This window comes from Heloderma suspectum, chromosome 1, assembly GCF_057233095.1.
Source record: "Heloderma suspectum isolate Gila_16-S chromosome 1, 16-S_ref, whole genome shotgun sequence".
NCBI classification, from domain to species: domain Eukaryota; kingdom Metazoa; phylum Chordata; class Lepidosauria; order Squamata; family Helodermatidae; genus Heloderma; species Heloderma suspectum.
In genome coordinates this window covers 437,374,549-437,400,833 of record NC_139458.1, presented here as the reverse complement: position 1 = coordinate 437,400,833, position 26,285 = coordinate 437,374,549, and the positions used below count along the sequence as shown (strand labels likewise).

Sequence of the window (26,285 nt, the reverse complement as noted above, 5' to 3'; positions counted from 1 at the left end):
CTCTAGAGCTCTGATGGTTCTGACTGAAACCCAGAGTGGATTCATCACCCCACGGACATCGGAGCCACCAGCCTCTGCTGCTTTTTGGATTTGGATCCTTGTTCCATCTAGCCCAGGCCTCCTTGGAGGGCCAGCTGAGACAGGATGTTAACTGCTTTTCTCCAGGACCATAGCTGTGGGAGGGAGTTGAATTCTCCCTCTCGACCCCTGTGTGCTTACTCCTGTTTGGACCTCTGCAGCTGCTATTTACATTTTTTTAAAAATCTGCAGTTAATTGCTAAGTGCCTGTTCATTGCCCTGATTGGCATCAGCTCTCAAAGGGCTCAAGCAGAGGTGAGCCATTCCCAGCTTGCTACCGTAAGGCCTTTAACTAGGAATGTTGGGAATTTAGGTTCTGACGTGCTCAGTGTTATCAGGAACTTTTGCGGAACTTTTGGGTGTGCAGATGGCAGGTGTGGCCAGTAGAGAGCTGCCGTGTACGTTTCTTGGAGCTTTCCCCAAAATAACAGCATCCCACGACTATAAATCTGTCCCTCTGCCTGCTGCCAGTGATGCCCTGATTGGCTCGTTCTGCAAAGGGTCTGGCTTTGGTTTCTCTTCTTAATGGGATTGCATTCACAATTCAAGAGGTAATTCATTTCCAGAGAGGTGGCCTGTTAAGTCTGTTGCGGCACCTTAAAGATTAGCACATTTATTATAGCATTAGCTTTTGTGCACTACTGCCCACTTTCATCTGATGAAGTGGGCTGTAGTCCATGCAAGCTTATACCATAATGTGTTAGCCTTTAAGGTTCCACAAGGATCCAAGAAGTGTGTTGAGAATCCCTTGAGGTGTCTCAGAGGATCCATGGGAGCACCTCTACATACAGAATGGGGCAAGAGATCTCTTTGTTTCTCAGCTTCATGGCAGAGAGAGGATTTTAACCTGGGTCTCCACTCTTGGTCCAACACTCTGCCCACTATACCACACTGCCTCACCCATCTTCCCTATATTCTGGCATGAGAAACTGCCTTCTCTTTCTGCATAGAGTCCCAAGAAGGCAAACCCAGCTGTATGGCTAAATATGTACAGTGATTGGATGGTGTGTTTCACATGTGGAGGGCTGTATGTCAGCTTTTGAACATTTACTACTAATACTATTATTATTATTACTACTACTACTGTTACTATTACTATTATTATTTACATTTATATACTGCCCCATAGCTGAAGCTCTTTCAATAAATTTGAGGGCACTAAAATTACTTTAATAATTCATTTTGTTGTTGCAGCTATAGAAGAGTATTCCCAAGAAGAAATATGCAAGGTAGGTCATGGCATACAAACATGTATCTGTCAGGGTGGAAACTGAGCCCATAGAGCCCCGGAACAGTTCTGATTCTGAGGAAGAACAGCAATCTGTGGGAGAGGAGCTCGCTCATCCCTCACAGGCACAGCAGCTGGCAGAGATTCCTCCTGCCAGCATTCCTGGGAGAGATAGTGACGCTGGCAGTGAGAGAGCGCTAGAGGGGGGCTTGCTGGACGCTCGGCGCAGACGCAGGAAGCGGCGACAGATGGAGGGCGCCGAAAGGAGGCGCTCCACTCGTTTGGTGCTCAAACAACAGTTGCGTCCCGAGAACCCAAGGGAAAGAGGGAGGATCTCTCCCTAGCCCATAAGTTCAGGGTCTTCCTGTGGTTCTCCTTCAAACAGGGACCAACTGCCTCACCTGGAGGTTAGGCTACTCTGCTATCTTTCCTCAGTGCAGTTCCTTGCTTAGTTGCTAGTGGTTAGTATCTGTAAGAGTCATAAAGGAATAAAGCTTTGGAAAGAATCCTCGTTGTCTGTGTCCTGAGTTGACTATTGGAGGGGACTGCAAGAGGCAGCTAGGGCGCTCCTGACGGTATCGTTGTCTTGTTGTTTACCTCTGATATTGGCTCACTTGAATTAATCCTGTGCAAACACTTAACTTGAGAATGTATTTAAACTGAAGAAGGTACCTTTAAGTGGATTTTAGCTGTGTAGAAACACAGCAGTATGAGGCAGTTGAACATTTGCCCACAGTTTGCCAGCAGGAATACATGGGGATGCCCTTTCGTCACTCTCCAACTAGGTAGCCTCCTTCATGACATCCTAGTTTTCTACATGCAGGACCGCCTTCTGCGGAGGTGAGGAAGGGGTAGCACTTAGTTATATGGTCTTCCAGCTGTAGCCCGCACTGGTACGTTCTGGCAAACAAGCCGTTACGTACGTCTGCTGATTTGGGTGTTCCAGCACTTAGTCCTGCCCTGCCTGGTGTGCTGCAAGGCTATATCTGGGTCTTCAGAATCCCTTACTGTTTGAGCCGGGGACAGCAGTGGCTGCTGTTACCATGCTGCTGTTCTTTATGGCACCAGCAGTGTGCTTGTTACTGTGTCCAACCCAGAGGTCTTGAGGATTTATAGTGAGTGCTGGGGTTGAGGAAGGAGTGACTGTGTAGGGGCAGATGAGCTGAGGCTGGGATGGTCCAGGAAGAGCTTTCTGCAGGTGAGGGGCAGAGCCGGCGTCAAGGGTAGGCGTGGCTGGGCACCTGCTGAGGGCCAAGAGCCCAGCAGGGGCCCACTGACCAGAGCCCCCTGGACTTGCTCCTCTTCACCATTGCAACCTGCCTGTCGTTCTGGCCCAGACAATGTTGGTGGTGAGGAGGAGGCGCAGCAGATGCCACAGCCTGCTTGCCTGCTGGCTCTGCCTGTCAAGCAAGCCAGTGGCAGCAGTGGTGAGAAGGGGGCCTCACTGAGAGAGGGGGCCCATGGGGGGTGTCTTGTCTAAGGGTCCAAACAAACCTGGAGGCAGCACTGGGAAGGGGGTGTTCCAGACATAAGGGAGAAAGTATGGGAGTGGAGGATCTAGTAGATCCTTCGGCCTTCATCACCGTGCTATGTGTATGGGGCAACCCCTCCTTTGTTTTCCAGGACATAATACTAACATTAATGTTTTAGTGCCGTTTCCAAAGTGCATAGACCACTTCTCATATGTTCTCAGTGATCTACACAGCGGGCCCTGTAAGATAGACCAGCTTTAACCCCCTATTACAGAAGGGCTCTCAGCCTAAGTGAGAGTGGTGTCCTCAGAATCACCACTTGGGTTCATGGTGGGGCTGAGATTTGAAGTGGGGGGTTTCCTACCCCACTTTCAGCTCTTTCTCTCCAACACTGTGTGCTGCGCTCCCTGTTGCAGCGGGTTGAGATCTACTCATGAGCGGCCCTCCTATTGAGTCCCTGGTCTGCTTTTCATTGTAGCCCCAGCAAAGCTGTTGTATCTGCTAACTCAGGGAAGGGGGCTGTTAGAGCACCATAGACCTGCCCCAAAACTGCCTCCTCAATTTCCTGGCCCTGCTTAAGGGCAGTGGAAGGGGGCGGGCATGACATCTGGGCTGGGGTAAAACTCAGTCCCCAAGTTGGGGCTTTTCCTAGAGCAGCCTTCCCTAACCTTGGTGGGAGGGAGGGTGAATTTTGCACCTCGCTTTGACTCGAGCCCTCCCCCAAATTCAACTGAATGTTCTCCTTTGAGAACTTTCAGCCCAGCTCTAGGAGACCTGCCTGTGCCACTCTGAGATGTGCTTTGTGATTTGTGTGCAAAAGCACGCAGGATCAGGATTATGTTTTGGAAAAGAGTCTCTTCTAGAGACAAGTGTCATGGGCAGCCTGAGGAGAATCAAGATAGCTCTGTAGGTGGAATGGTTTCCCTTTCAGGGCTGCAAGCAGTTACAGCCATCTGCCAGGCAGTCTGGAAAAGCTCTGATTATGTTTTTATCTGCCTACTGAGCTATTAGTCGAAACCAGGGGTGCAGAACCTCAGGCTCCGGCCCTTCGGGATTCCTCAGAGGGCCACCCATCATCTAAACATAGGGGAATGTGATGTAGGAAGGAGGCCAGTCTGGCCATGGGAAGATTTCTTTTGATTCTCACATACTGGTGATGAGTCGGACTCTGGGCAATTGAGCAAAACCCACCCACAGAGTCTGCCCGAGGGAGGTTGAATTGGCTGCATGTCTGCTTGGTCACTACGTTTGCAAGGGTGGGGGGCATCCCAGGCCACTCTCTGCAGAGTGCCGAGAAAACACATAGCCACTTTGCCACCAAAAGGAAGTGTAAAGGCTAAGAAAGCCAAAAGCGTCCAAATCTCGCTTGTTTTCAAACACGATTTGGCTGTTTTAGGTTTCTGTAGCATGTTGCCGCCGATTTCCTTACCACTGTGAATTTCAGGGGCTGCCCTGTGTTGTCTACCTCTGACTTAGTCCATTGCTGATCTGCTAATCATGGCTTTGGTTGTGCTGGAGTGCAGTTGATATTGGGCACATGCAAGGTAGATGTGTGTATGAGAATCAACAAACCTGGTGGATCTCCACTGCAACATAATCTGCATCAACCTGGGCTAAGCAGCTAGAGTGGATGCAGCAGTGGGACAGAAAGTGGGAGGCTGCTTGCAGAAAAGAACTGGAGTGCTGACCTTTCATTTTGTTAATTTGTTTGTTTCCTTAGGATTTGGTGGTCTTCCTGGACAAAATGGTAAGTTCTGATATGTTTAAATTTAACCTTTTTTTGCCAGTCTCTGTTGTGACGTGACATATTGAAAAGGGTCTCATTGCCAAGACTCAAGTGCACGTTTGGGTCATCCATCTTCTACTGGCCACATGCGTCTACTCTCACCCTGTCTTTTTCCAACTTTTTCCAACTTTGCATGGCAGAATTGAGATACCGATTGAGGGACCAATGTGGCTTCTACTTACAAGTAGGGATGGCGTGGGCACCTGCCAAATCCCCCCTGTCCATGCCCCTGAACCTGGCTCGACGAACCCCCACCCCTTTCTTCTGTTCCACGTGAGATGCCAGGGCTTACAGCAGCCGCCCAGTCTCTATGTGAGACCCATTTTAGCGCAAGATGGGGACTCTGTATTTTTCATAGATCTACTGTTGCACACAATGGTGGCCATAAAGAGGCCTCTGATATGGTTGAAATGGCCCTTCACAGCCACTGTTGTTCGCTGCAGCAGATCTACAAAAAATATAGAGTCCCCATCTTGCGCTAAAATGGGGCTCGCACAGAGATTGTGTTGGCAGCCAAATAAACAGACATCCCACGCTGCTCACCGGGTCAGGTAAGTAGCAGGGGTTTGGCAGGCAAAGTGCAGGGCGGGCACGGGGGGTTCTGGCCATCCCTACTTACAAGGCCCAAAGTTCAAGATGGGTCTTAGTTTGAGTTGGCCTTCTTTAGTGCTTTTGAGGTGGGGTGGGTATCCTTTGCCCAGATTTCTACTTTGGTACTAAATCCTCAACAGGGTAAATCTCTGCAGAGGAAATTCCTGCAGGCTAGCTCTAGAGTTTTGGTTCTATGATTCAAACCAATTTCTCTGTTTACATCTGCATCTTCTTCCTGTAACACAGAGGTGTTGAATCTCAGGTCCACCTGGGTCTCAGTCTGGCCCTCGGGGATTCCTCAGATGGCCACACCCCCACCCCTGGCTCCACCCCCTTCCCCCTGGCCATCGATTGGTTCCCAGCTTTTGTGCAGTTTTTCTCCCAACCCCACAAGGTTGAAATGCCCCTTCCAAGGCTTAGTTACTGCCAGTAAGAGCTTTAAGATACAATATGCTGGTGTATTTGGCCCTGCCCCCCTTTCCCTTCAGGTCTGCCCCCCTTTGCCTCTGGCCCCTGCCCACCACTGGAATGTGGCCCTCAAGAGGTTCCCCAAAATGGAATTTGGCCCTGAGGCTGAATGAGGTTCGACACAACTGCTGTAACCCTTTCTTCCTTGATCTTTCTGAACAGAGATGGTAAATGTAATTTCTGTTAAAGTTCAGCCATGTCGCTTTTGGAGCGTCATGGGGAGAGAACAGTTGAAGAAGTTTCCCCAGAGACTCAGCAAGCAGCTGGAGTAAATGCTTTAATCAATTTTCTCTCTAGGCTAAACTACAGTCTGTCATACCACTTCAACAGCAGAGGCATCCTCTGTCAAGAGGCTGATGCTTCGTGCTGGAGAGGGAGGTGTTGAAGCTATCCAGAAATACATGTGTGCACACTGTTGCTCTCTGGCATTGCATTGCAACTAACTAACCCCAAGGCTTGTTTTGGGTCAGAAATCTCAGTTGCTTTTGACTGCTGTGATTTTATCCCAGCATACTGAGTGACTGGGCTCGCACTATCTCGGAGAGGGAATAAGCCACTGTGGCTTATTTCTTCTCTCCTCCCCACCCCCTCTGCACGTGCCGGGGGGGGGTGCGTGATGACCCTCAGCGGCACGGCTTGTCATGTAGTGTGAATGCGGCCAGGAGGGTTGTTGCCGTAGGTAAGAAGCCACCCAGAACCCATGGCCTGTTTGTTGTAGGGCACGCGCAGGGTGGGGGGAATAAGCCGCTTCTCTGGTCTTGCAAACCGGGCCAATGACTTGATGCATCGGGCGCTGTTCTCATGGCCCCTTCAGCCCAGGACAGCTCTGTGTTCTTTCAGAGTAATGTGATTTCCAGTTGGATCAGCTTAGCTGTGTGAATATTAGGGCTGCACTGAATGTTCTTCTGCAAACATTCTTGGAGCAAAAAGAAGGCTGGGGGAGGAGATTATGTATTTCAATTTATATCACACATTTCTGTTTACAGCAATAATCCCTAAATGTTCCTCAAAGGCAGATCTCTTTGTGCATACTTGTTTGCCCACTCTTCGCTATCTCTCTGTCCAGCAGCTTGGCAATGGCACTGAGGGCAAGTATAGGCAATTTAGAGGGAGAGCACAACGCTTCCTATACTACATTACCCTTGCTCGGGATGGGCAAGGTAGAGAATCATGGCGGAAGGGGAACGCCGCTGCAATTACTGCTGCAGGCAGTCTCCTAGGTAAGATTGATATTTCCCATCTTCCCAGTTTGCAGGACCACTCCAAAACTGCTGAAAGTGTGGGGCCTCGTTCATTGGCTGTGAACAGATTTGCAGGGTCAGGGTTTCTGTTTTGGCAGCTATAGTGCCTACTTAATGTCAGCTCTGAAGGCTGTGCTCCAGGTACATCTGAGGGAAGTACGGTCTATGAGCTGTTGAGATAGGGCAGGGGTAAGCAGCCTTTCTGGGCTGTGGGCATATCTGGCAATTTGAGGAAACTGTCCTGGGCACCACCACAAAATGGCTGCCACAGGAAGCATGGCAAAAGACAAGTGCCATCCCCAAAGATCTGAGGACAGAGGTGGGTTCTGAGCCCCAGCATACTAAACAATTCCTTTGAACCCACACTTTTAGCAGGCCAAGAAAGATTTCTGAGGCCACATTGGTGCCCATGGGCACCACATTGTCTACCCCTGTCGTAGGGCCTTGCAGTGCCGCAACTGGCATAGACTCTCTTAGACTCTCTTTGACTTAGATTCCTGCACTGAGCCGGGGGTTGGACTTGATGGTCTTGTAGGCCCCTTCCAACTCTACTATTCTTTGATTCTCGGGGGGTTCTCAATGTCCTACTTGTGGTGGTGTGAGGAGAAAGCTTCAGGAAATTAACCAGGGTCAAGTCTGAAGTTCAGGGACAGGGAGGTCCAGAGAAGAGCAAGATTAGCCAGAGTCTGAGAACTGGTGCACAGACAATGTTCCAGTGCTCTTTGCCTAGAACTAAGCCTTCAGAGCCCCATCCAGAGCACAGCTGCAGGCCATCAGTGCCACCTGAGGTAATGAGCCTTGCTCATGAGTATACCTTTGCTCACAAGGAGACCTTACTGGCAGGTGCTTCGGGCATCTGGCCAAGCCTGAACCTTTAGGTGCCTGCACGCCCTGGGGCTAGATGGCCACTCAGCGGCTGCCTCCTTCTCAAACTGGGGAGAGGTAACGAGCAGGGTACCGCAGGGCTCAGTCCTGGACCCAGTGCTCTTCAACATTTGTATTAATGACTTGGAGGAGGAGGTGCAGGGAATGCTGATCAAATGTGCAGGTGACACCAAATTGGGCGGGATAGCTAATTCTTTGGAAGACCGAAACAAAATTCAAAGTGATCTTGATAGACTGGAGCACTGGGCAGAAAACAACAGAATGACATTTAATAGGGATAAATGCCAAGTTCTGCACCTAGGAAAAAGAAACCAAATGCAGAGTTACAAGGTGGGGAATACATGGCTCAGCAACACTATAAGCGAGAAGGATCTTGGAATTATTGTCGATCACAAGCTGAATATGAGCCAACAATGGGATGTGGCTGCAAAAAAGGCAAATGCTCTTTTGGGCTGCATTCATAGAAGCATAGCTTCCAAATCCCGGGAAGTACTAGTTCTCCTCTACTCAGCACTGGTTAGGTCTCCTCTGGAGTACTGTGTCCAGTTCTGGGCACCACACTTGAAGAAGGATGCAGACAAACTGGAGAGGGTTCAGAGGAGGGCAACAAAGATGATCAGGGGACTGGAAACAAAGCCCTATGAGAAGAGACGGAAAGAACTGGGCCTGTTTAGCCTTGAGAAGAGAAGACTGAGGGGAGATAGGATAGCGCTCTTCAAGTACTTGAAAGGTTGTCACAGAGAGGAAGGCCAGGATCTCTTCATAGAATTTCAGAATCATAGAATAGTAAGGTTGGAAGGGGCCTACAAGGCCATCGAGTCCAACCCCCTTCTCAATGCAAGAATCCAAGTCAGAGCATCCCTGAGACATGGCTGTCCAGCCTCGCCTTGAATGCCTCCAGTGTGGGAGAGCCCACTACCTCTCTTCTCCCAGAGTGCAGGACACAGAAGAATGGGCTCAAGTTACAGGAAGCCAGATTCCTGCTGAACATCAGGAGAAACTTCCTGACTGTTCGAGCAATATGACAACGGAACCCATGACCTAGGGAGGTGGAGAGCTCTCCCACAGAGAAATTCCCGATGCAGGAATTTCAGCAAATGGCCTATTTGCGCCTGTGATGTTGCATAGATGGGGGCTTTACGGCTGACGTATGCAATATGAAATTTATGGAAGTTCCAGAGTCGCCATTTTTTTTAATGCATAATGGTGACCGCGGGAATGATGGGTGCCCGCGGTTGGCTCAGGGTAGCTGCAGGTGGCTGGGCTTGGTGAGTGATTCCGGGGGCTCATGAGTGGGGCAGTGGCTCAGCAGGTGCCCGGAGGTGGTGTCTGCCAATTCCTAGTTGAAAATGGGTTGAGCGTGGGTTGTTGTTGAAACATGGATTGTTGTTGAAACATGGGTTATTGTGTTGTCGGAACCCAGCCCTGATAACAAACCATGGTTTGTTAAGTGCGAACAACCCACAGTTCACAACCCAACAATAAACCATGGGTTCTTTTTAAACTGGGCCTGGAAATGCACCGGTCACCCTTGTAACTGGTGCGATATTGGTCTAACCTGCTCAGGCTATCTGGCCCCAGCAAGCATCTGATGTTTTTGAACTGTCTTTAAAGGCAGCCCAATGCAGTAATTTAGCCTTGATGTAAGTAGAGCATGTGTGGCTGAGGCAAGATCAGCTTCCAGCTGGTGCATCAGTTTAAGTTGGGAAATGGCACTCCTGGTCACCAATTCTACCTGTGCTTCCACTGATAGCATTGTGTCCAGGAGAACCCCCAAACTGTGGACCATCTGGGGAGCCCTGGAGGGCTGGATTTGGCCTCCTGGAGGGCCGGATTTGGCTCTGGAGCTTGAGGTTCAGCACCTCTGCTGTATTTGATAACTTGGTGGATACAGTTGGGAAAGAGCTGCCTCTTCCCCTTCATCCCCCCAGATTTCAGTCTCGCAGCCAGGTCATGCCATTCCTCCTGAAGGAGGTCAGAGATGGCCCATGCCTTCCTGTTGGCTGACCAGACTTTCACTGACAGCACCTTCAGACTGAAGGGGGCTGTAGTTAGGCCATGAGCATTATTGGGGCTGGAGGGCAGGCTGGGAGGAGAAACAGTGCATAGATGTCTTATTTTCCTTCCCCTTAGGAAGGAAGGCTTCTGCCTTCCATCTCCATAGCACCTTCTGTTCCTCACCATCCCTGTGGTGGCCTCATCTTCTTACTGATCCCCCAATCTCCCATTTGGCCTCCCATGTGTGAATTATTGCTCCCCACCCGAATCCCCTAGGTACAAGCTTCATGTTCCTTTTTGATGTGGTGAAGTCTCTCTGAGGTGACTTTGCCATATTACTTAATGTTTTTCTTTTGAATACACTCCTGTGGTGGGAGCTATTTTTCATGAGCAATTTTTACCTCATGAAAAGAGGGCCACTTTGATTGTTCACAACCGGCCTAAGACCTTGCTAATATAGGAGATTGATCGGCCTGATTGTGTATTTTGTCCAAGGCTTGCTTCTGATGCATCTTAGCTGATGAGCAGATGAATTCTCTTGGCTGAAATGTGCCAGTCTTGTGCCGCTGACCTTACCTGACAAAACGGCCTCCTTTTAGCTCTTTTGATAAATAGTCCGGTCTGAAGCAGAGACCAGAGAGGGAGGTCTGTAGATCAACGCCTCCGATGTTAAATAACGATTCCTCCTTTACCCTCTCTGGGGACATTAATCTGCCTCGACAATATAATTAGGATTGTAGTTCAGATTGTCTGTCCCATTAGAAGGAAGGAATCAATTTGGGATTTATTAAAATGGGATGGGTATATGTATAGAGGAAGTGCTTGAAGTATTGGGGGGAGATGAGGAGCTGAAATGTCGGCATAAGCAAGATTGGCTCCTGTGGAATTTAAAACAGTTTTCTGAAGTACTGTTCCAGCATTTCTTTCTAAAATGAAAGAACAGTCCACACACCCCACTTCTGCACTGCACCTGCTACATTTCTCTTTCAGAATTAATTGCAGGCCTAAATAAGCTGTTAGTTTTGGGCTTGATTCTCATGGAGGTAGTCTCACAGGAACCGTCCCCCTCTCTGAAATCTTGTTCACCAACATTTACACCAGGTGCCCCCGCCTTCAAAGATTAGATGAGTGGTGACTGGAGAGAAAGGGGCTTTTTTGTGGTGGCAACTCAGTTGAGTCACTTCCTTGGTTCCAACTTCATTGACTTAAAGGTGTGCAGCAATTTGCGTGTGTGTGGAGGAGCTTCCATCACATAAGTTCCCGTTAGCAGTCTAGTGGTACAGCCTTGACATGGGTGCTCCACTTCAGAGAGCACCAAGGCTTGATTACTTGGTTTTTCTAGGTCCATCTGTTGCATCAGTATTTATTAAAATGTTAAGGTATCATAACCAGAAATGCTCTATTGCAGCCTTCCCCAACCCATTGCCCTCCAGATGTGTTGGACTCCTACAATCCTCAGCCCACGTGGCCATTTGTCTATCAGGCATGTCGTGGCTTTCCTTTTCACTCCGACTCCTGCTTTGACATCCCCCCCCCCCCCCGGCGCCTGACTCCAACTCAGCCCTGACACCATTGTTCTCCTTCAACTTCTGTTTGGGTTCATGCAACCCTTGGAAGGCAGAGAACAAAAGTGATGTTGGAAGAAGAGAGAGAGACAAGAATGCCCAGCTCTCTGTGAATCTCGTTTCTCTCTCTTTCCTTGTTGAGGAGAGGGAAGAGCCAGTGGCCAAAGAAACTCTCCTGTCCATTGGGTTTCCCGTGCCATTTTTCATCCAATGCTGCACCAGTTGGGGATTAAAAGAATCTTCTTAACTTTGAGTACAGTGAGAGGTGATGGGTAGAAGGGGTGAAGGGCCTTCTCTTAGGAATCTCATTAAAGCAAGCAAAGAACATGCAGGTGTAATCACATACATCCTCCCTGCCCTGAAAAAGACTGCCGCGTTATTTACGAAGCCACTTTTCCCTCTGCCTAAGAACAAGAACTATTTCATGAAGAAGAGACCCCCGCTCTTTCCCGCGGTTCAAGAGCGTGTGCATAATGAGGGAAAGAGAAGATGCAACTAGAAGCTGTGTTTAAAGGGGGCGAGGGGGACATGTGAACATGAGATCCTGTGGATGTTTCTAGCTGTGGGAACTTTCAGGCATGGAGAATGTCCCTCAGTGTGCCTATGTTGACATGATGAATAGATCATTTTTACACATCTCTTTCAGAATGGGTTGCAGGCACTCTCTTGAGTAGAGTTAGCTTTATTACGTTCTTACGGTTGTGGGCTTTCCGAAGGCATCAGTTTGGTTACTCTGGGAGGTAGATGCTAGACTCGATGGAACTGATCCACCCAATAGGCAAATGCTATTTTGGGTTGCATTAATAGAAGTTTATTATTATTATTTATTTACATTTCTATAGCGCCCAATAGCCAAAGCTCTCTGGGTAGTCTACAAAAATTAAAAACATCAAAAATACAATATACAGAAATTAAAAGCCATTTACATAAAGACACATAAAGACACAATATACACAAAAGATACACATATATCTAAACCAACGTCAGACAAACAATCTCAGAAGCAAACAACCATAACCATAAGACATTCCAGGATCCATTAAAACTTATCATATGCTGCAGAATGCCTGGGAGAAGATAAAGGTCTTAAAGTGGTGCTGAAAGGAAAACAATGTTGGCGCTAGGCAGGCCTTGTCGGGGAGATTAGTCCATAATTTGGGGGCCACGACCGAGAAGGCCCTCTCCCTTGGTGCCGTCTTCTGAGCTTCCCTTGGTGTAGGCTGCCAGAGGAGGGCCTTAGATGTTGAGGGTAGTGTACGGGTAGGTTCGTGTTGGGAGAGGCACTCGTGGCCCCAAGCCACGTAAGTATAGCTTCCAAACCATGTGAAGTACTAGTTCCCCTCTACTCAGCACTGGTAAGCCTCATCTTGAGTACTGTGTCCAGTTCTGGGCACCACACTTTAGGAAGGATGCAGAGAAGCTGGAGAGGGTTCAGAGGAGGGCAATGAAGATGATCAGGGGACTGGAAACAAAGCCCGATGAGGAGAGACTGAAAGAACCGGGCCTGTTTAGAGAAGAGAAGACAGGGGAGATAGGGTAGCGCTCTTCAAGTCCTTGAAAAGTTGTCCCAGAGAGGAAGGCCAGGATCTCTTCTCGATCATCACAGAGTGCAGGACACAGAATAATGGGCTCATGTAACAGGAAGTCAGATTCAGGCTGAACATCAGGAACAACTTCCTGACCGTTAGACAGGGATGTACGAAACTGACTTACCTTTACGCGGAATCTTTTGCGGTGTGGGGGGGAGGCGCTCCGTCCCTCCCCCCGGAATCCTTGAGGGGGGGGAGGCGATCCAGTCCTCCCCCCAGGAATCTTCGATGGCCGGCTCTGCTCTGCGGCCAGGCCGTGGAGCAGCTGGCCAGGGCCACCCGCAGCCGGATTTCCGGCCGCAGACGAGCTGCTGCAGGTGCAAATGGCGGCCGCTGTAGCAGCCGCCATTTGCATCCAGCCAGGCAGCTGTGATAGGCTACGTAAGAATTTATGTAGCCTATCACGGCTAAACCCCCCCCCCAAAAAAAAACAAAAAACCCAGTGTTCGCAAATGGCGGCTACGGCGGCCACCATTTGCGTTCCTTATTTTTCGCCGATTTATCTTACGTAAATATTTACATAAGATAAAACGATGAAAAAAAGGGGAATGCAAATAGCGTTGTTGTTGTTGTTGTTCAGTCGTTCAGTCGTGTCCGACTCTTCGTGACCCCATGGACCATAGCACGCCAGGCCTTCCTGTCCTGCGCTCTCTCCCGGAGCGTGCTCAAGTTCATATTCATTGCATCCGTGATGCTATCTAGCCATCTCATCCTCTGCCGTCCCCTTCTCCTTTTGCCTTCAGTCTTTCCCAGCATCAGGGTCTTTTCCAGGGAGTTTTCTCTTCGCATTAGGTGGCCAAAATATTGGAGCTTCAGCTTCATTATCTGTCCTTCCAATGAGCACTCAGGGTTGATTTCCTTTAGGATGGACTGATTTGACCTCCTTGCAGTCCAGGGGACTCGTAAGAGTCTTCTCCAGCACCACAGTTCGAAAGCATCAATTCTTCGGCGCTCAGCCTTCCTTATAGTCCAGCTCTCACAGCCATACATTACTACTGGGAAAACCATAGCTTTGATTAGACGGACCTTTGTCGGCAAGGTGATGTCTCTGCTTCTTACTATGCTGTCTAGGTTGGCCATAGCTTTCCTCCCAAGGAGCAAGCGTCTTTTAATTTCAGGGCTACAGTCACCGTCTGCGGTGATCTTGGAGCCCAAGAAAGTAAAATCTGTCACTGCTTCCATTTCTTCCCCTTCTATATGCCAGGAAGTGATGGGGCCAGATGCCATGATCTTAGTTTTTTTAATGTTGAGTTTCAAACCAGATTTGGCACTCTCCTCTTTCACCCTCAACAAGAGGCTCTTGAGATCCTCTTCGCTTTCTGCCATTAGGGTGGTATGGTCTGCATATCGGAGGTTGTTGATAATTCTCCCGGCAATCTTAATTCCGACCTGTGATTCATCCAACCCAGCATTTCTCATGATGTACTCTGCATATAAGTTAAATAAGCAGGGTGACAATATGCAGCCTTGTCGTACTCCTTTCCCAATTTTGAACCAATCGGTTGTTCCATGTCTGGTTCTTACTGTTGCTTCTTGACCCTCGTACAGGTTTCTCAGGAGACGGGTAAGGTGGTCTGGTATTCCCATCACTTTCAGAATTTGCCACAGTTTGTTGTGATCCACACAATCAAAGGCTTTAGCATAGTCAATGAAGCAGAAATAGACGTTTTTCTGGAATTCTCTTGCTTTCTCCATGATGCAGCGAATGTTGGCGATTTGATCTCTAGTTCCTCTGCCTCTTCTAAACCCAGCTTGTACTTCCGGTAGTTCTCGGTTCGCATACTGCTGAAGCCTAGCTTGTAGGATTTTGAGCATCACCTTGCTGGCATGTGAAATGAGCGCAATTGTGCGGTAGTTTGAACACTCTTTGGCGTTGCCCTTCTTTGGAATTGGAATGTAAACTGACCTTTTCCAGTCTTGTGGCCACTGTTGAGTGTTCCAGATTTGTTGGCATATTGAATGCAGCACTTTAACAGCATCATCTTTTAGGATTTTAAATAGCTCAGCTGGAATACTGTCATCTCCGCTAGCTTTGTTGTTACTAATGCTTCCTAAGGCCCACTTGACTTCACTCTCGAGGATGTCCGGCTCAAGTTCAGTGACCGCACTATCAGGGCTATCAGGGACATTCAGATCTTTCCTGTATAGTTCTTCTGTGTATTCTTGCCACCTCTTCTTAATCTCATCTGCTTCTGTTAGGTCCCTGCCTTCTTTGTCCTTTATCATGCCCGTCTTTGCACAAAACGTTCCCTTGAGATCTCCAATTTTCTTGAAGAGATCTCTAGTCTTCCCCATTCTGTTGTTTTCCTCGATTTCTTTGCATTGTTCATTTAAGAAGGCGTTCTTGTCTCTCCTTGCTATTCTCTGGAACTCTGCATTCAGTTGGGTATATCTTCCCCTTTCTCCCTTGCTTTTCGCTTCCCTTCTTTTGTGAGCTACTTGTAAAGCCTCATCAGACAACCACTTGGCTTTCTTGCATGTCTTTTTCTTTGGGACGGATTTCGTTGCTGCCTCCTGAACAATGTTACGGACCTCCGTCCATAGTTCCTCAGGCACTCTGTCTATCAGGTCTAATCCCTGAAATCTATTCCTCACCTCCACTGTATATTCAGAAGGGATATGACTGAGGTCATACCTGAACGGTTTAGTGGTTTTCCCTCCGTTCTTCAATTTAAGCCGAAATTTTGCAAGAAGCAGCTCATGATCTGAGCCACAGTCAGCTCCAGGTCTTGTTTTGACTGACTGTATGGAGCTTCTCCATCTTTGGCTGCAAAGGACATAATCAATCTGATTTCGATATTGACCATCTGGTGACGTCCATGTGTAGAGTCGCCTCTTGTGCTGTTGGAAAAGAGTGTTTGCTATGATCAGCATGTTCTCTTGGCAAAACTCTATTAGCTTTTGTCCTGCTTCATTTTGTACACCAAGGCCATGCCTGCCTGTTATCCCGGTGATTTCTTGACTTCCTACTTTAGCATTCCAATCCCCTATGATGAAGAGGACATCTTTTTTGGGTGTTAGTTCTAGAAGGTGTTGTAGGTCTTCATAGAACCCATCAACCTCAGCTTCTTCGGCCTCAGTGGTTGGGGCATAGACTTGAATTACTGTGATGTTGAATGGTTTGCCTTGGATTCGTACTGAGATCATTCTATCATTTTTCAGATTGTACCCCAGTACTGCTTTTCCCACCCTTTTGTTGACTATGAGTGCTACTCCATTTCTTCTAAGGGATTCTTGCCCACAATAGTAGATATGATGGTCACCTGAATTAAATTCGCCCATGCCTGTCCATTTTAGTTCACTGATTCCCAAGATGTCGATGTTCAATCTTGCCATCTCCTGTTTGACCACCTCCAGCTTACCTTGATTCATTGATCTGACATTCCAGGTTCCTAAACAATATTGTTCTTTACAGCATCGGATTTTCTTTTCACCGCCAGACACATCCACAGCTGAGTGTCCTTTCGGGTTTGGCCCAGCCGCTTCACTCTTTCTGGCGCTACTTGGAAATACCCTCTGCTCTTCCCCAGTAGCATATTGGACACCTTCCGACCTGAGGGGCTCATCTTCCGGCGTCATCTCTTTTAGCCTTGTGATACGTTCCATGGGGTTTTCTTGGCAAGAATACTGGAGTGGGTTGCCATTTCCTTCTCCAGTGGACCACATTTTGTCAGGACCCTCTGCCATGACCTGTCCGTCTTGGATGGCCCTGCACGGCATAGCTTATGGCTTCACTGAGTTACGCAAGCCCCTTCGCCACAGCAAGGCAGTGATCCATGAAGGGGGCAAATAGCGTAATGGGCGCTATTTGCGTTCCTTTATTTTTTGCCGTTCTAGCCTACGTAAATATTTATAAATATATTTATATTTATATGTAAATATTTACGTAGGCTAGAACGGCGAAAAATAAAGGAACGCAAATAGCACTCACTACGCTATTTGCGTTCCCCTTTTTTTCACTGTTTTATCTTACGTAAATATTTACGTAAGATAAATCGGTGAAAAATAGGGAATGCAAATGGTGGCCGCTGTAGCCGCCGCCATTTGCGTACGCTGGGTTTTTTGTTTTTTGGGTGGTTAGCTGTGATAGGCTATGTAAATTCTTATGTAGCCTATCACGGCTGCAATGGCAGTGGCGGCAGCCCAGCTGCAGCCGGCCAGGAGACCAGCAGCTGGAGCCACCACTGGAACCGCCGCTGCATCCGCCCCAGGTAAGCGCCATCCCGGGGGGATTCCGCGGGGGGGCAGGAGGCCGTTCCGCCATGGATTCTGGGGGGCCGGATTCTAAAGAATCCGGCCTCACTGGAATCCGTGGCAGAATTCTCTGCCATCCCTACTGTTAGAGCAATGCGACAATGGAACCCATTACCTAGGGAGGTGGTGGGCTCTCCCATTGTGGAGGTGTTCAAGATGAAGCTGGACAGCCCTCTGTCAGGGATGCTTTGACTTCGATTCCTGCATTGAGAAGGGAATTGGACTCGATGGTCTTATCTGTGAGCTAGTAGCTTTTGTGGATTGCTGTCTTGGCTATGGGCTAGCCTAACTCTAAACTTAAAGGAAATCAGGCAGGTTTAAAGGTGCTTCCTGTCAGAGGGCTCCTGGCACTACTGATTAGAAGGCTTTGGGCAGCTGTTCCTTCTTTTTCTTCTTGGAGGATTTTCTGTGTTAAAAAAAAAAAGTGGCGGGAAAACATGGGCGGGTTATGAGTGGCAGATGCCATCATCTAGAACTCCCCCCCCACACACACACACACACAAAAATTATTCTGTGAATGAGGCAGGGTGTTGACTTGATAAAAGCCTTCTTGGAAGTACCCCCAGTTTCTCTGTTCCTAGGAACACCTCTGAAATTCTTCATGTTTCTCTCTGTCTCCTACGTGCCTTGATCTGGTGGCTCCCAAACCAAGCTCTTGTCTCTCCCCTACTGCAGAAAATATTCCTTGCCATATGTTTGCCACCTTGCTAAGGTCAGTGGCTGTTCAGTGCCCTCTGCAGAATGAGATTTGCTGGCATGACCGCTGTTGGAATAATTTGTTTAGAGCAGTGAAAGTTCGGCACTTGGCCGAGCAAGGACGCTGGAATGGCATTAGATTAAGCGGCTGAATTGTGGGAGGAAATGGCAGTAAAGGAATTACTAAAAGGGAATGAACATCACTTGGTGCGTTAAATGTTTAATTCACACAGTGACCTTGATTTGCTATGAAGCTGTCTTGCTGCTCTGCCATGCGGCTTAGTGGGGATTGTTGGTGTGTATCGGCAGGGACAGGGAGTACCGCTGTTCTTCCTGTGTGATTCCTGCTAACTGGCAAACCTCTGAGTGCTTCTGGGCGAGGCTTTTACCATGCAGTGACCCTGCTTCAAACGTCACAGGGGATGGGGGGTCCAGACGAGATTGTCAGACATTTGCAACCCTCCTGTTTCTCCACTGTGTCTTCTGTCTTCTTTCCAGAGAAAATAACCATTAAGCCGGAAAAGATGGAATAATTAGCTGCACCATGTCTTTTAATTGCTAGTGCAAGGAGCGGTCTATCTGGAAGCACTCTGTGGGCGAGTTCGCCCATCACAATAAGCCACACTGAAAACAAACCATGGTGGCTTGTTTAATCCATCACTAAGCCATGTGGCTGCCATCAGACAACCCTGCCATGTTTGAGGGTTTGCCGTGGTTTGTTTCCCCCTTTGTCCTCCCGCTCACTCCTGGGATGTATCGCAGTGTCTTTTGTAACACAAGTTTTTTTTTAAGAATAATACTTCATTAAATCAGTTCCATCTGTGTTTCATGTATTGTCAGGCATCTTTTTGTTTGTTTTACTTTCCAGAATTGTATGCAAATTTAGTCATACAAAAATACAGGGAAAAAACCCAGAGACTAAAAATATGCATTTTCCCCCCATGGGCTAAAGTGTGAAAATGAGGATTTTAGAGGGATTTGCACCTTTTTACCTATATTTTTTCCACTTTGGGGGAGATTTGCACAAATTCACATTAACTAATGTTTACTTAAAGCAAATTTGTGCAAATACTCCCCAAAGGTTTTTTTTTTTTAAGTTAAAAAGCCCCCCCCCCCCATCTGCATTTTCATGCTTTAAAAACCTGGGGGGTGTAATGTGTATTTTGGATCTTTGAGATTATTTCCCCTATATTTTGGTATGACTAAATTTGCATCCGTTTCTGGAAAAAAAAGAAAAAGGTCTGCCAGTTAGGAAGTTTGCGCAAATCTCATGGTTGATTGCTGCTCAGTTTGCACAATTCTCCCATTCATGCAGAGCGAGCAACGATTGCAAATGCGAACAGGAACCAGGCACACAAGTGTTGCCAGCCTGACATACAGCTAGTGAGATCGCGAGGCAGCAAGCAGACCAGTTGGGTTTTCTGCCACTTTTGCCAAGCGACTCTGTAGCCTTTTGGCACAACCCGCACACAAGCCATCGTGCCAGGTTCTCACGTCATGACAAGTCACTCTGAAAATAAGCCACCCCGAACAACTCAACAACAAGCCATAACAAACCACCCTGAAGCCACTGTGCTGGGTTCGAACGTAATGAAAAAAACAACACTGACAAGCCCCTGTGGGTTGTTCTGTTGTGCGAATGAAGTCAGTATGTAGCACAAGTCCATGTGCTCGGGGATGCTAGAAGTTGTAATCCATCACATCTGGAGGGCACCAGCTTCGGGAAGGCTGATCTAGATGTTTAAAACCCAGTTAGTGTGATCAATAAACTAAACACTGGGTGGGGCTGCACAGAGGAAGTGGTGGAGCTACACTGACAGGAGCATGTATTCTGAACGGCCCAGGCTTCACTGGGCAAGTGGCGTGATGCACCTTTGTGTGCCCACAGCAAATTGCGCCACTCCAGGCCTCACAACATACCAGTTAGATCTCTGCTCATACACCAGCTGTCATAATGATCCACTTTGAGCTGGTTTTGTAAACCTGCAGCTGTCTTCCATCTGAATTTGGCTTCCAGCACTGGATTCAGAAAGTTGCTTTAATTTCAGAAACAAAGCATGCCCCTCTATAAGGCGTCCTACGTCAAAATGAGCACTTGGCACTGTGTTTGGGAGGAAGCACAGGTGCCCACAGCTTGGCCAGATTTTCCAAGTGGCTCCTGAAGTGTCTGAATCCACCCAGGTGATACCTAAAGAAGGGCCAGGCAAGAGCTTCCAGGAGCCAAGGAAGAGAGGTGGCTGGTAAATGTGGCACCTGGGTCTGAAGGAGTGGAGGGCTAGTTAGCGAGCACACATACAGAAAGACGGTGTGAGTGAGTCCCTGTCGGGAGCTTGACTTCGGATGGTTGGGAGCAGGGTCAGTTGTCACTCCAGCTAGTGCGGGCTCCGGGTTTTGGAGGCCCCTGGGCCAAGACAGCCCCCGTGGGCCCCTCCCTCGGTGAGTCTGCCTCCTCACCACCAGTGTCTCCAGCTGCTTTTGCCCGTCCTCGTCTCTCTCCTTGGTCCACTTGCTGGCTTGGCAGGCAGAGAGGCCGGGGCATCCCGTGCTGCTCCTCTGCACTACCACCATTGTCTGGGCCAGGGCAAGAGGCAGCGAACAAGCCGCTTGCAATGGAGAAGAGGAGGAGCAGCTCCAGGGGGCTCTTTTCAGTGGGCCCTGCTGGTGTATGGGACCTCGGCAGTGCCCAGCCACGCATCGCCTTGATGCTGGCTCTGACTTCAGCGTCCCCTCAAATATGGTGGAAAGTGTGAAGCTGGGCTGAGAAATCAAACCCAGTAACTCTCTGGGCATTTCATTGCTATTGCTTCATCCGCTTCTCTCCACCTGGTGGGTGGGCAGGCGCATGGCTGACTCACTCCCTGTGTTGCCCCTGGCCTTGGCACGTGCAGCTACAGCCTCCCCCCCGCCCCCCGCTGCCCCACGTTCTTGGCTTTGTTGTCTTGATTTGAATTTCCTCCACAGTGAACAGGAAGAAAAGTTCTGAGGAGCTTTTTATTCTCAACCTGTGACCCCAATTCCGGTGGGCTTTGTCCGATCGATAGCAGCATAATGCACTGCGCTTTGGTGCTGGACCATCTGCCTGCTTTTCTGAACAGGCCTGGTGGGCGTCTGGGGGTCAAGCGGAGTAACTGAGGCCCAAAGCAAAGACCCAGGCATAGGTGGGAAGTAAATTCTGGCTTTAATTCTTTTGTGTGGTCTCCCAGAAAGCCTGGGGTCAGGCCGTGGGGGAGACAGTCGGAAAAAGAGGGGTGGGAAGAAGATGAGCTCTGATCAGTGTTGCTGGTTTTGCACACACCATTGAGCCAAAATATTATTTGTTGGTAACTGTGGTGTAGCGGATTGAGTGCTTACTTTGGACTGGGGAGACTGGGTCCCGATCTCCGCTCAGCCATGAGGTTTCCTGGGGCTGGTGATTCCGCTCACTGTCTCTCTCGATCTTAACTCAAATGACTCTCCAACCAACCAGCTCTGTCAACAACACCCACTTCTCACTTTCTCAGCTGCAACCTTCGTTCCATGCTGTCCTCTGCTGCAAACCATTCCTCCACCCTTTTCACGTCCAAGTTGTGTGCGCACAATCTCCGTCTAGCGCACGAAGAGGTTTGGCAGTTCCCTTTTTCTTTCTTTCCTTTATCTTTGCCCCCCACCCCTCCCCAGCCTCTCTGTGCTGTGGCAGGAGCCAGTATTGAATTTCATTAACATTGGAAGGCAAGGCTTTGAACATGTAAGTACTCTGTGAGCACGAATGATGAAAATCGGTGCGAGAAACCTGCCCACATTGAGCTGTGTGCAGCCCTTTCACTTAATTTGCTTGCTGATTAAAGGTCCCTCATGCCATCTGCTGCCCAGCAGTAATTATGGAAGAAGGTTAAGAACCATGGCTCTGATCCTGAGAGACAAGTTATCTACCATTCTTTATAAAGTTTGATTTTTATTCATTCTACCTGTCCGGTGAGATGTGAAATGCTTGAAGCAGTTGAATGGAGGGGCCGTGGCTCAGAGGGAGAGCACCGGCTTTGCATGTAGAAAGACTCTGGTTCAATCCCTGGCATCTCCAAGTAGGCTAGGAAAAATTCTTACCTGAAACCCTGGAGAGTCACTGCCAGTCAGTGTTGACAGGACCAGTCCAGGGGGATCAATGGTCTGGCTCTGTATAAGGCAGCTTCCTGTGTTCCTTTTTTCCTTTCTTTTCCTTTCTTTAGAACAGGTGGTGAACATCTTTCAGCAAAAATTCAATGTTGGAGAAGCTGCGTTGCAAAAGCAGCAGGATGGAAATGCCAAAAATACCAGTGTATTTTTGCTAAAAGCGTTTGCTGCCAGTAACAAAGCCTTAGGGGAGGCATCCCAGCCTTTTAGAAAGGGGAGGAAATGCACAAAAGCCAGGAAACCACCAAATGACTGGTGATCAGGGAAAAGGGGGTGGGGCCAGCGGAAGGGGTGGGGCTCTCTGGGGAGGCCTGCGCAGGCCAGGTTTGCCCCCAGGTCTGATGTTTTGCACCCAGGTCTGATGTTTTGCACCCAGGTCTGATGTTTTGCACCCCTGATTTAAAATATAACCTGCCTTTCCACTGTGCATGGTATTCAAATGCTGCTCTATGGTGGTCGATAGTTGTTTTTTCTTGCGTTGTTGGAGAGTATGCATTTGATCCTTCTTCGAAAAGAAAAGAAAAATATTTCCTTTGTGTTTTAATAATTAGCCTGGCTTGTTTGCTGAACTCTCAGAGCGGAGTGAGCAAATCTCTCTTCCTTTCAGGGCAATTCTCAGCTGTTTGCAAATGCATTTGCAAGTTTTAATTAAAAGTATGTGATGCATCTCGAGGGATCACTCCAGCGCTCTTCTAGGCTTTAGATATATGAGCAGGAGCTATTGCAACAGAATATAACTTGTATTCTGCCTTCTCTTCTGCCTATGTTCTCTGGTGGATGAGAGAATGATTTATGCTTCTCTCCCACAATCCCAAGTTGGAGGGGGGTTGTGTGTCTATGACAACTTCTGTTTGTCGCACAGGATGCCAGCTGTCAGGAACCTCGAACCTGGGTCCTCCTGGGTGGTCAGTCTCACATCTGCCTGTTATTTAAGCCCTTAAAATTCTACTAAGTGCAGTGCAAAAAACAATATAGTCAGGTTCTTCCTAGAAAATAACTTGGCTCAGTCAGCTTCACTTAGAGGTGTCCAGTTGTGCAATGAAAGACGTAACACTTTATTTTCTACTCTTTGTGATTACTGTAGACTAGATTTGGGGGTGAGGGTGGCTCAACCCATTGATGGAGCAGGAAGGGCAAATGTGTGGCAAATCTTGTGAGGAGGAGGGTCTCAGATTTTGTGCTTGTTCCGGTCCTGTTTTTTCCAAGTTCTCCCTAGCACAATTGGTTTGTTTTCCATCGGTCTAGGATCTGTGATTTTGGAGTTGATGGGAATGAGTGGCACAAAAATGGGGACAGTTTGTCTCATAGCATCATAGGGTTGGAAGGGGCCTACAAGACCTTCGAGTCCAACCCCCTGCTTAATGCAGGAAGCCTGCTTCCCAGGCGGCCTCCCATCCAAGTACTAATGGCTCTGCTTAGCTTCCGAGATCAGACAAGATCTGTCACAACCTGAAATGGAGAAATTCATTTTGTCACATCCTTGCTGAAGAGACTAAGCCACCATGTGGAGGCTCCGGGCCTGATAAGAGAGCTTGCGTTTTGGCCCTTCTGTGACACCACCGAAGCCCAGAAGAAATCCAATTAACACTTCCTTTCAACAGTTGCTGTGTGTGAAACTTTGTGAAAGGCTTTTGAAACCAAAATGCCAGAAGGAGATTGCCTCTCACATTTTTAATTGATTTTGGGAGTACTGCTATTCTTAGCTGGGTCACGCACACTGTCGTGGGCCACCGTCTGTGTTTTGATGCTAGTGGAGAGCGTAGTTCTGGGGACACCATTTCATGTTTCAGGAAACAGTGGCTTGAGATGTGGATATTCAGCTGCGTGTGTACATGTGAAGCTGCCGTATACTTGCTGGTCCGTCTAACCAAAGCAGGATCAGCCCCAGACCTTTTGCTGCCTGAGGCAAAGAACAGGATGATGCCCCCACCCCCTTCCCATCCCACATAAGAACCTGACTGGACTGGCAGTTGAGCCTTTCTCCAACGCCAGCAAAGGTGGGTATCGTCCTCTGTGGCACCTGAGGGCAGCAGTCAGTTAGGGGCTGCAAAACAGGCTGTGTGTCTCACAGCTCTGTCCTCCAAGAGAGGGGAACATCTGCAGCCCAAGGCAGTTAGCTCACTCTGCCTCGTTGTAGGGCCGACCCTGAGCCCAGTGCTGCCCTCTTGGACCGTCCGCTGATCTCCAAGGTCTGGAGCAGAGTCTTTCCTAGTGTTGTTGCAGAGCCGGGGCTCACAGGGATGCAGCACCGGCACTTTGGGATTCGCAAGGACGCTGACATCACCTGCCACCCCCCTCAGACTTCCCTGTTTCCTCAGCTTAGCTGCAGTCCTCACAGTAACTGGGAGGAAATCAGTTTTCCCAGCAACAATATATTGGGCCGGTTCAGACGACCAAACAGCCCACTGTGGGTTGTTTAAGCCACCACGGTGGGCCGTGGTGTGGACCAGTTGGCATTTTGCATATTCAACCCTTGACTGGGGGTTGTTGTGTCATCCAAACCCAGTGGGGGGTGGATTGTTTGAGGGTTAAAGAACCCTCACGTGATCCTACAACAGGCCGGAATACCCTGCGGGCAGGGCACATTGACACAAGGCAGATTGCCCTTGCGTTGGGGCACATTTTGAGGCTCTGACTTTGGGAGGGTCCAGGCAAAGCTTCCAGATGAATGGCCATACCTCCTTCATGTAGTTTTACAGAGGTTGCAGATGTCATTGTCATCCACTTGTAAGCCTCACATGTTTTCCACTATTTCTTCCATCTTCTTACTACAGAAAATCCACTAAGGAAGAAAAGATGCAGTGCATTCTTGCAGCTGACAGCAGAAAGATGTTTTTGTAGTGCTAGGAGCCTTCCCCCTGGAAGCTGTGAACTTACGCTTTTTGCTGGTTGACTGGGTGCTCTCTACCTCCTAGGCTGGAGACAGACAGTAGTTTTTACACGTTCAGCAGTGGGCACACGATTCCTAGGCCCGTATCTGCAGCTGATGTGCAAAGCAGCGGTGGTGGGCCATTGTGCTCAAGCTGGCCGTGATTCTCTGAGCTCTGCCTTGAAGCTCAGACCACCTCACTCCCATTTCTGATTGTGATCTGTTTTTCTTTTCATTTGAACAGGCAAACTGTGCATTTTGGTACATATTTTTTTTTAAATGCCCACCCAAACGTATACTTTTCCCCCATTGGCGAAAGCGTGAAAATGTGTTTTTTGTTTTTAAATGCACACTTGAAAGTGTGTGTTTTTCTGAAGTATGCATTTTGCAAATGCAGACTTGGGAACGTGTGAACTTTTTCCGAGCTCAGACTTGTGAATGGGGCATGTTGTGGTTAAAAAAAAATCAAAATGGAATTCTTGCACGCCCCTAGTGGTGGGCAAGGGTGGAGGTGCTTTCTGATTTTCCTTTACAATCCTTCCCCCCATGGGTGGCTTTTTCCTCAGCCAGCGGTTCCCTAGATGTACTTGGAAATGGGGGGGGGGGATATAAATACTTCAAGCAAATTCTTAAAATGAATTTTCAGCTTTGATGAGCTCTGAGTCTCTAAGGCTCAGACTGATGTAATATGTCACATGCCTCTGAGGCTGCATTCATGTAACATATTCATTCCAACATTGAAATGCCTTCTGTGTTGGAATTCTGCCTTTATTTAGGCTCCCCTCCCCCCCATTGGCAGTGTGCAGCTCACATAATAAAAACTGAGGCAGTAGTAAAAGCAGCAGAAGCCAAGATTCTAATAAACAACAACACCAGCATAAAACAAAACCTACAACACACAACTGCAGCTACAGCCCAGTCAGATAAAACATAATTAGGGGAAGGCCAGAGTAAAGTAGTAAGTTTTCAGGGCCTTCCTAAAGTATCCCTCGATATTTGAGGGAGTGCCTCTCCCTATATATGCCAACCCAAGGACTGAGATCTGTTGGAGGGGCCTTCTTCTGTGTCCCACCAGTGCGAGACATACACTATGGTGGGACGTGGGAGAGGGCCTTCGCTGCTGTGGCACCCCAGTTGTGGAATACCCTCCCCTTGGAGGCCCAATTGGTGCATGCATTGGTTTAATTTCGGTGCCAAGTAAAAACATGGCTTTTTACCAAAGCCTTTGAGGGCTGAATGCATTCCCTAAAGCAGCACAATGTTTTAAGTGTTTTATTGTTTTAGATTTTAATTGGTATTAGCTTGTTCAGTGGTTTAATATGTTTTAGCTGTTTAAATTATTTATTGTTTTATACTGTTTAAATTGATATTATCTGTGCACTGCTCTGAGATCTTAATGATATAGGGCAGGATACAGAT

General features: G+C 48.3%; 1 protein-coding gene across 9 annotated transcripts in view; it reads left to right on the top strand.

Moving 5' to 3' along the window:
• Positions 1-26,285, top strand: part of EPHX2 (epoxide hydrolase 2) — a 101,531-nt gene that overhangs the window by 35,133 nt on the left and 40,113 nt on the right. For all 9 annotated transcript variants that reach the window (XR_014787021.1, XM_084829514.1, XM_084829509.1 and 6 more), the window contains 2 exons: positions 1,273-1,307; positions 4,499-4,525. Coding sequence is in view for 8 of the 9 variants with exons in the window: in XM_084829514.1 (XP_084685640.1) it covers positions 1,273-1,307; positions 4,499-4,525 (62 nt within the window). In the remaining variant the exon portion in view is untranslated. The remainder of the gene's footprint in view (positions 1-1,272; positions 1,308-4,498; positions 4,526-26,285) is intronic.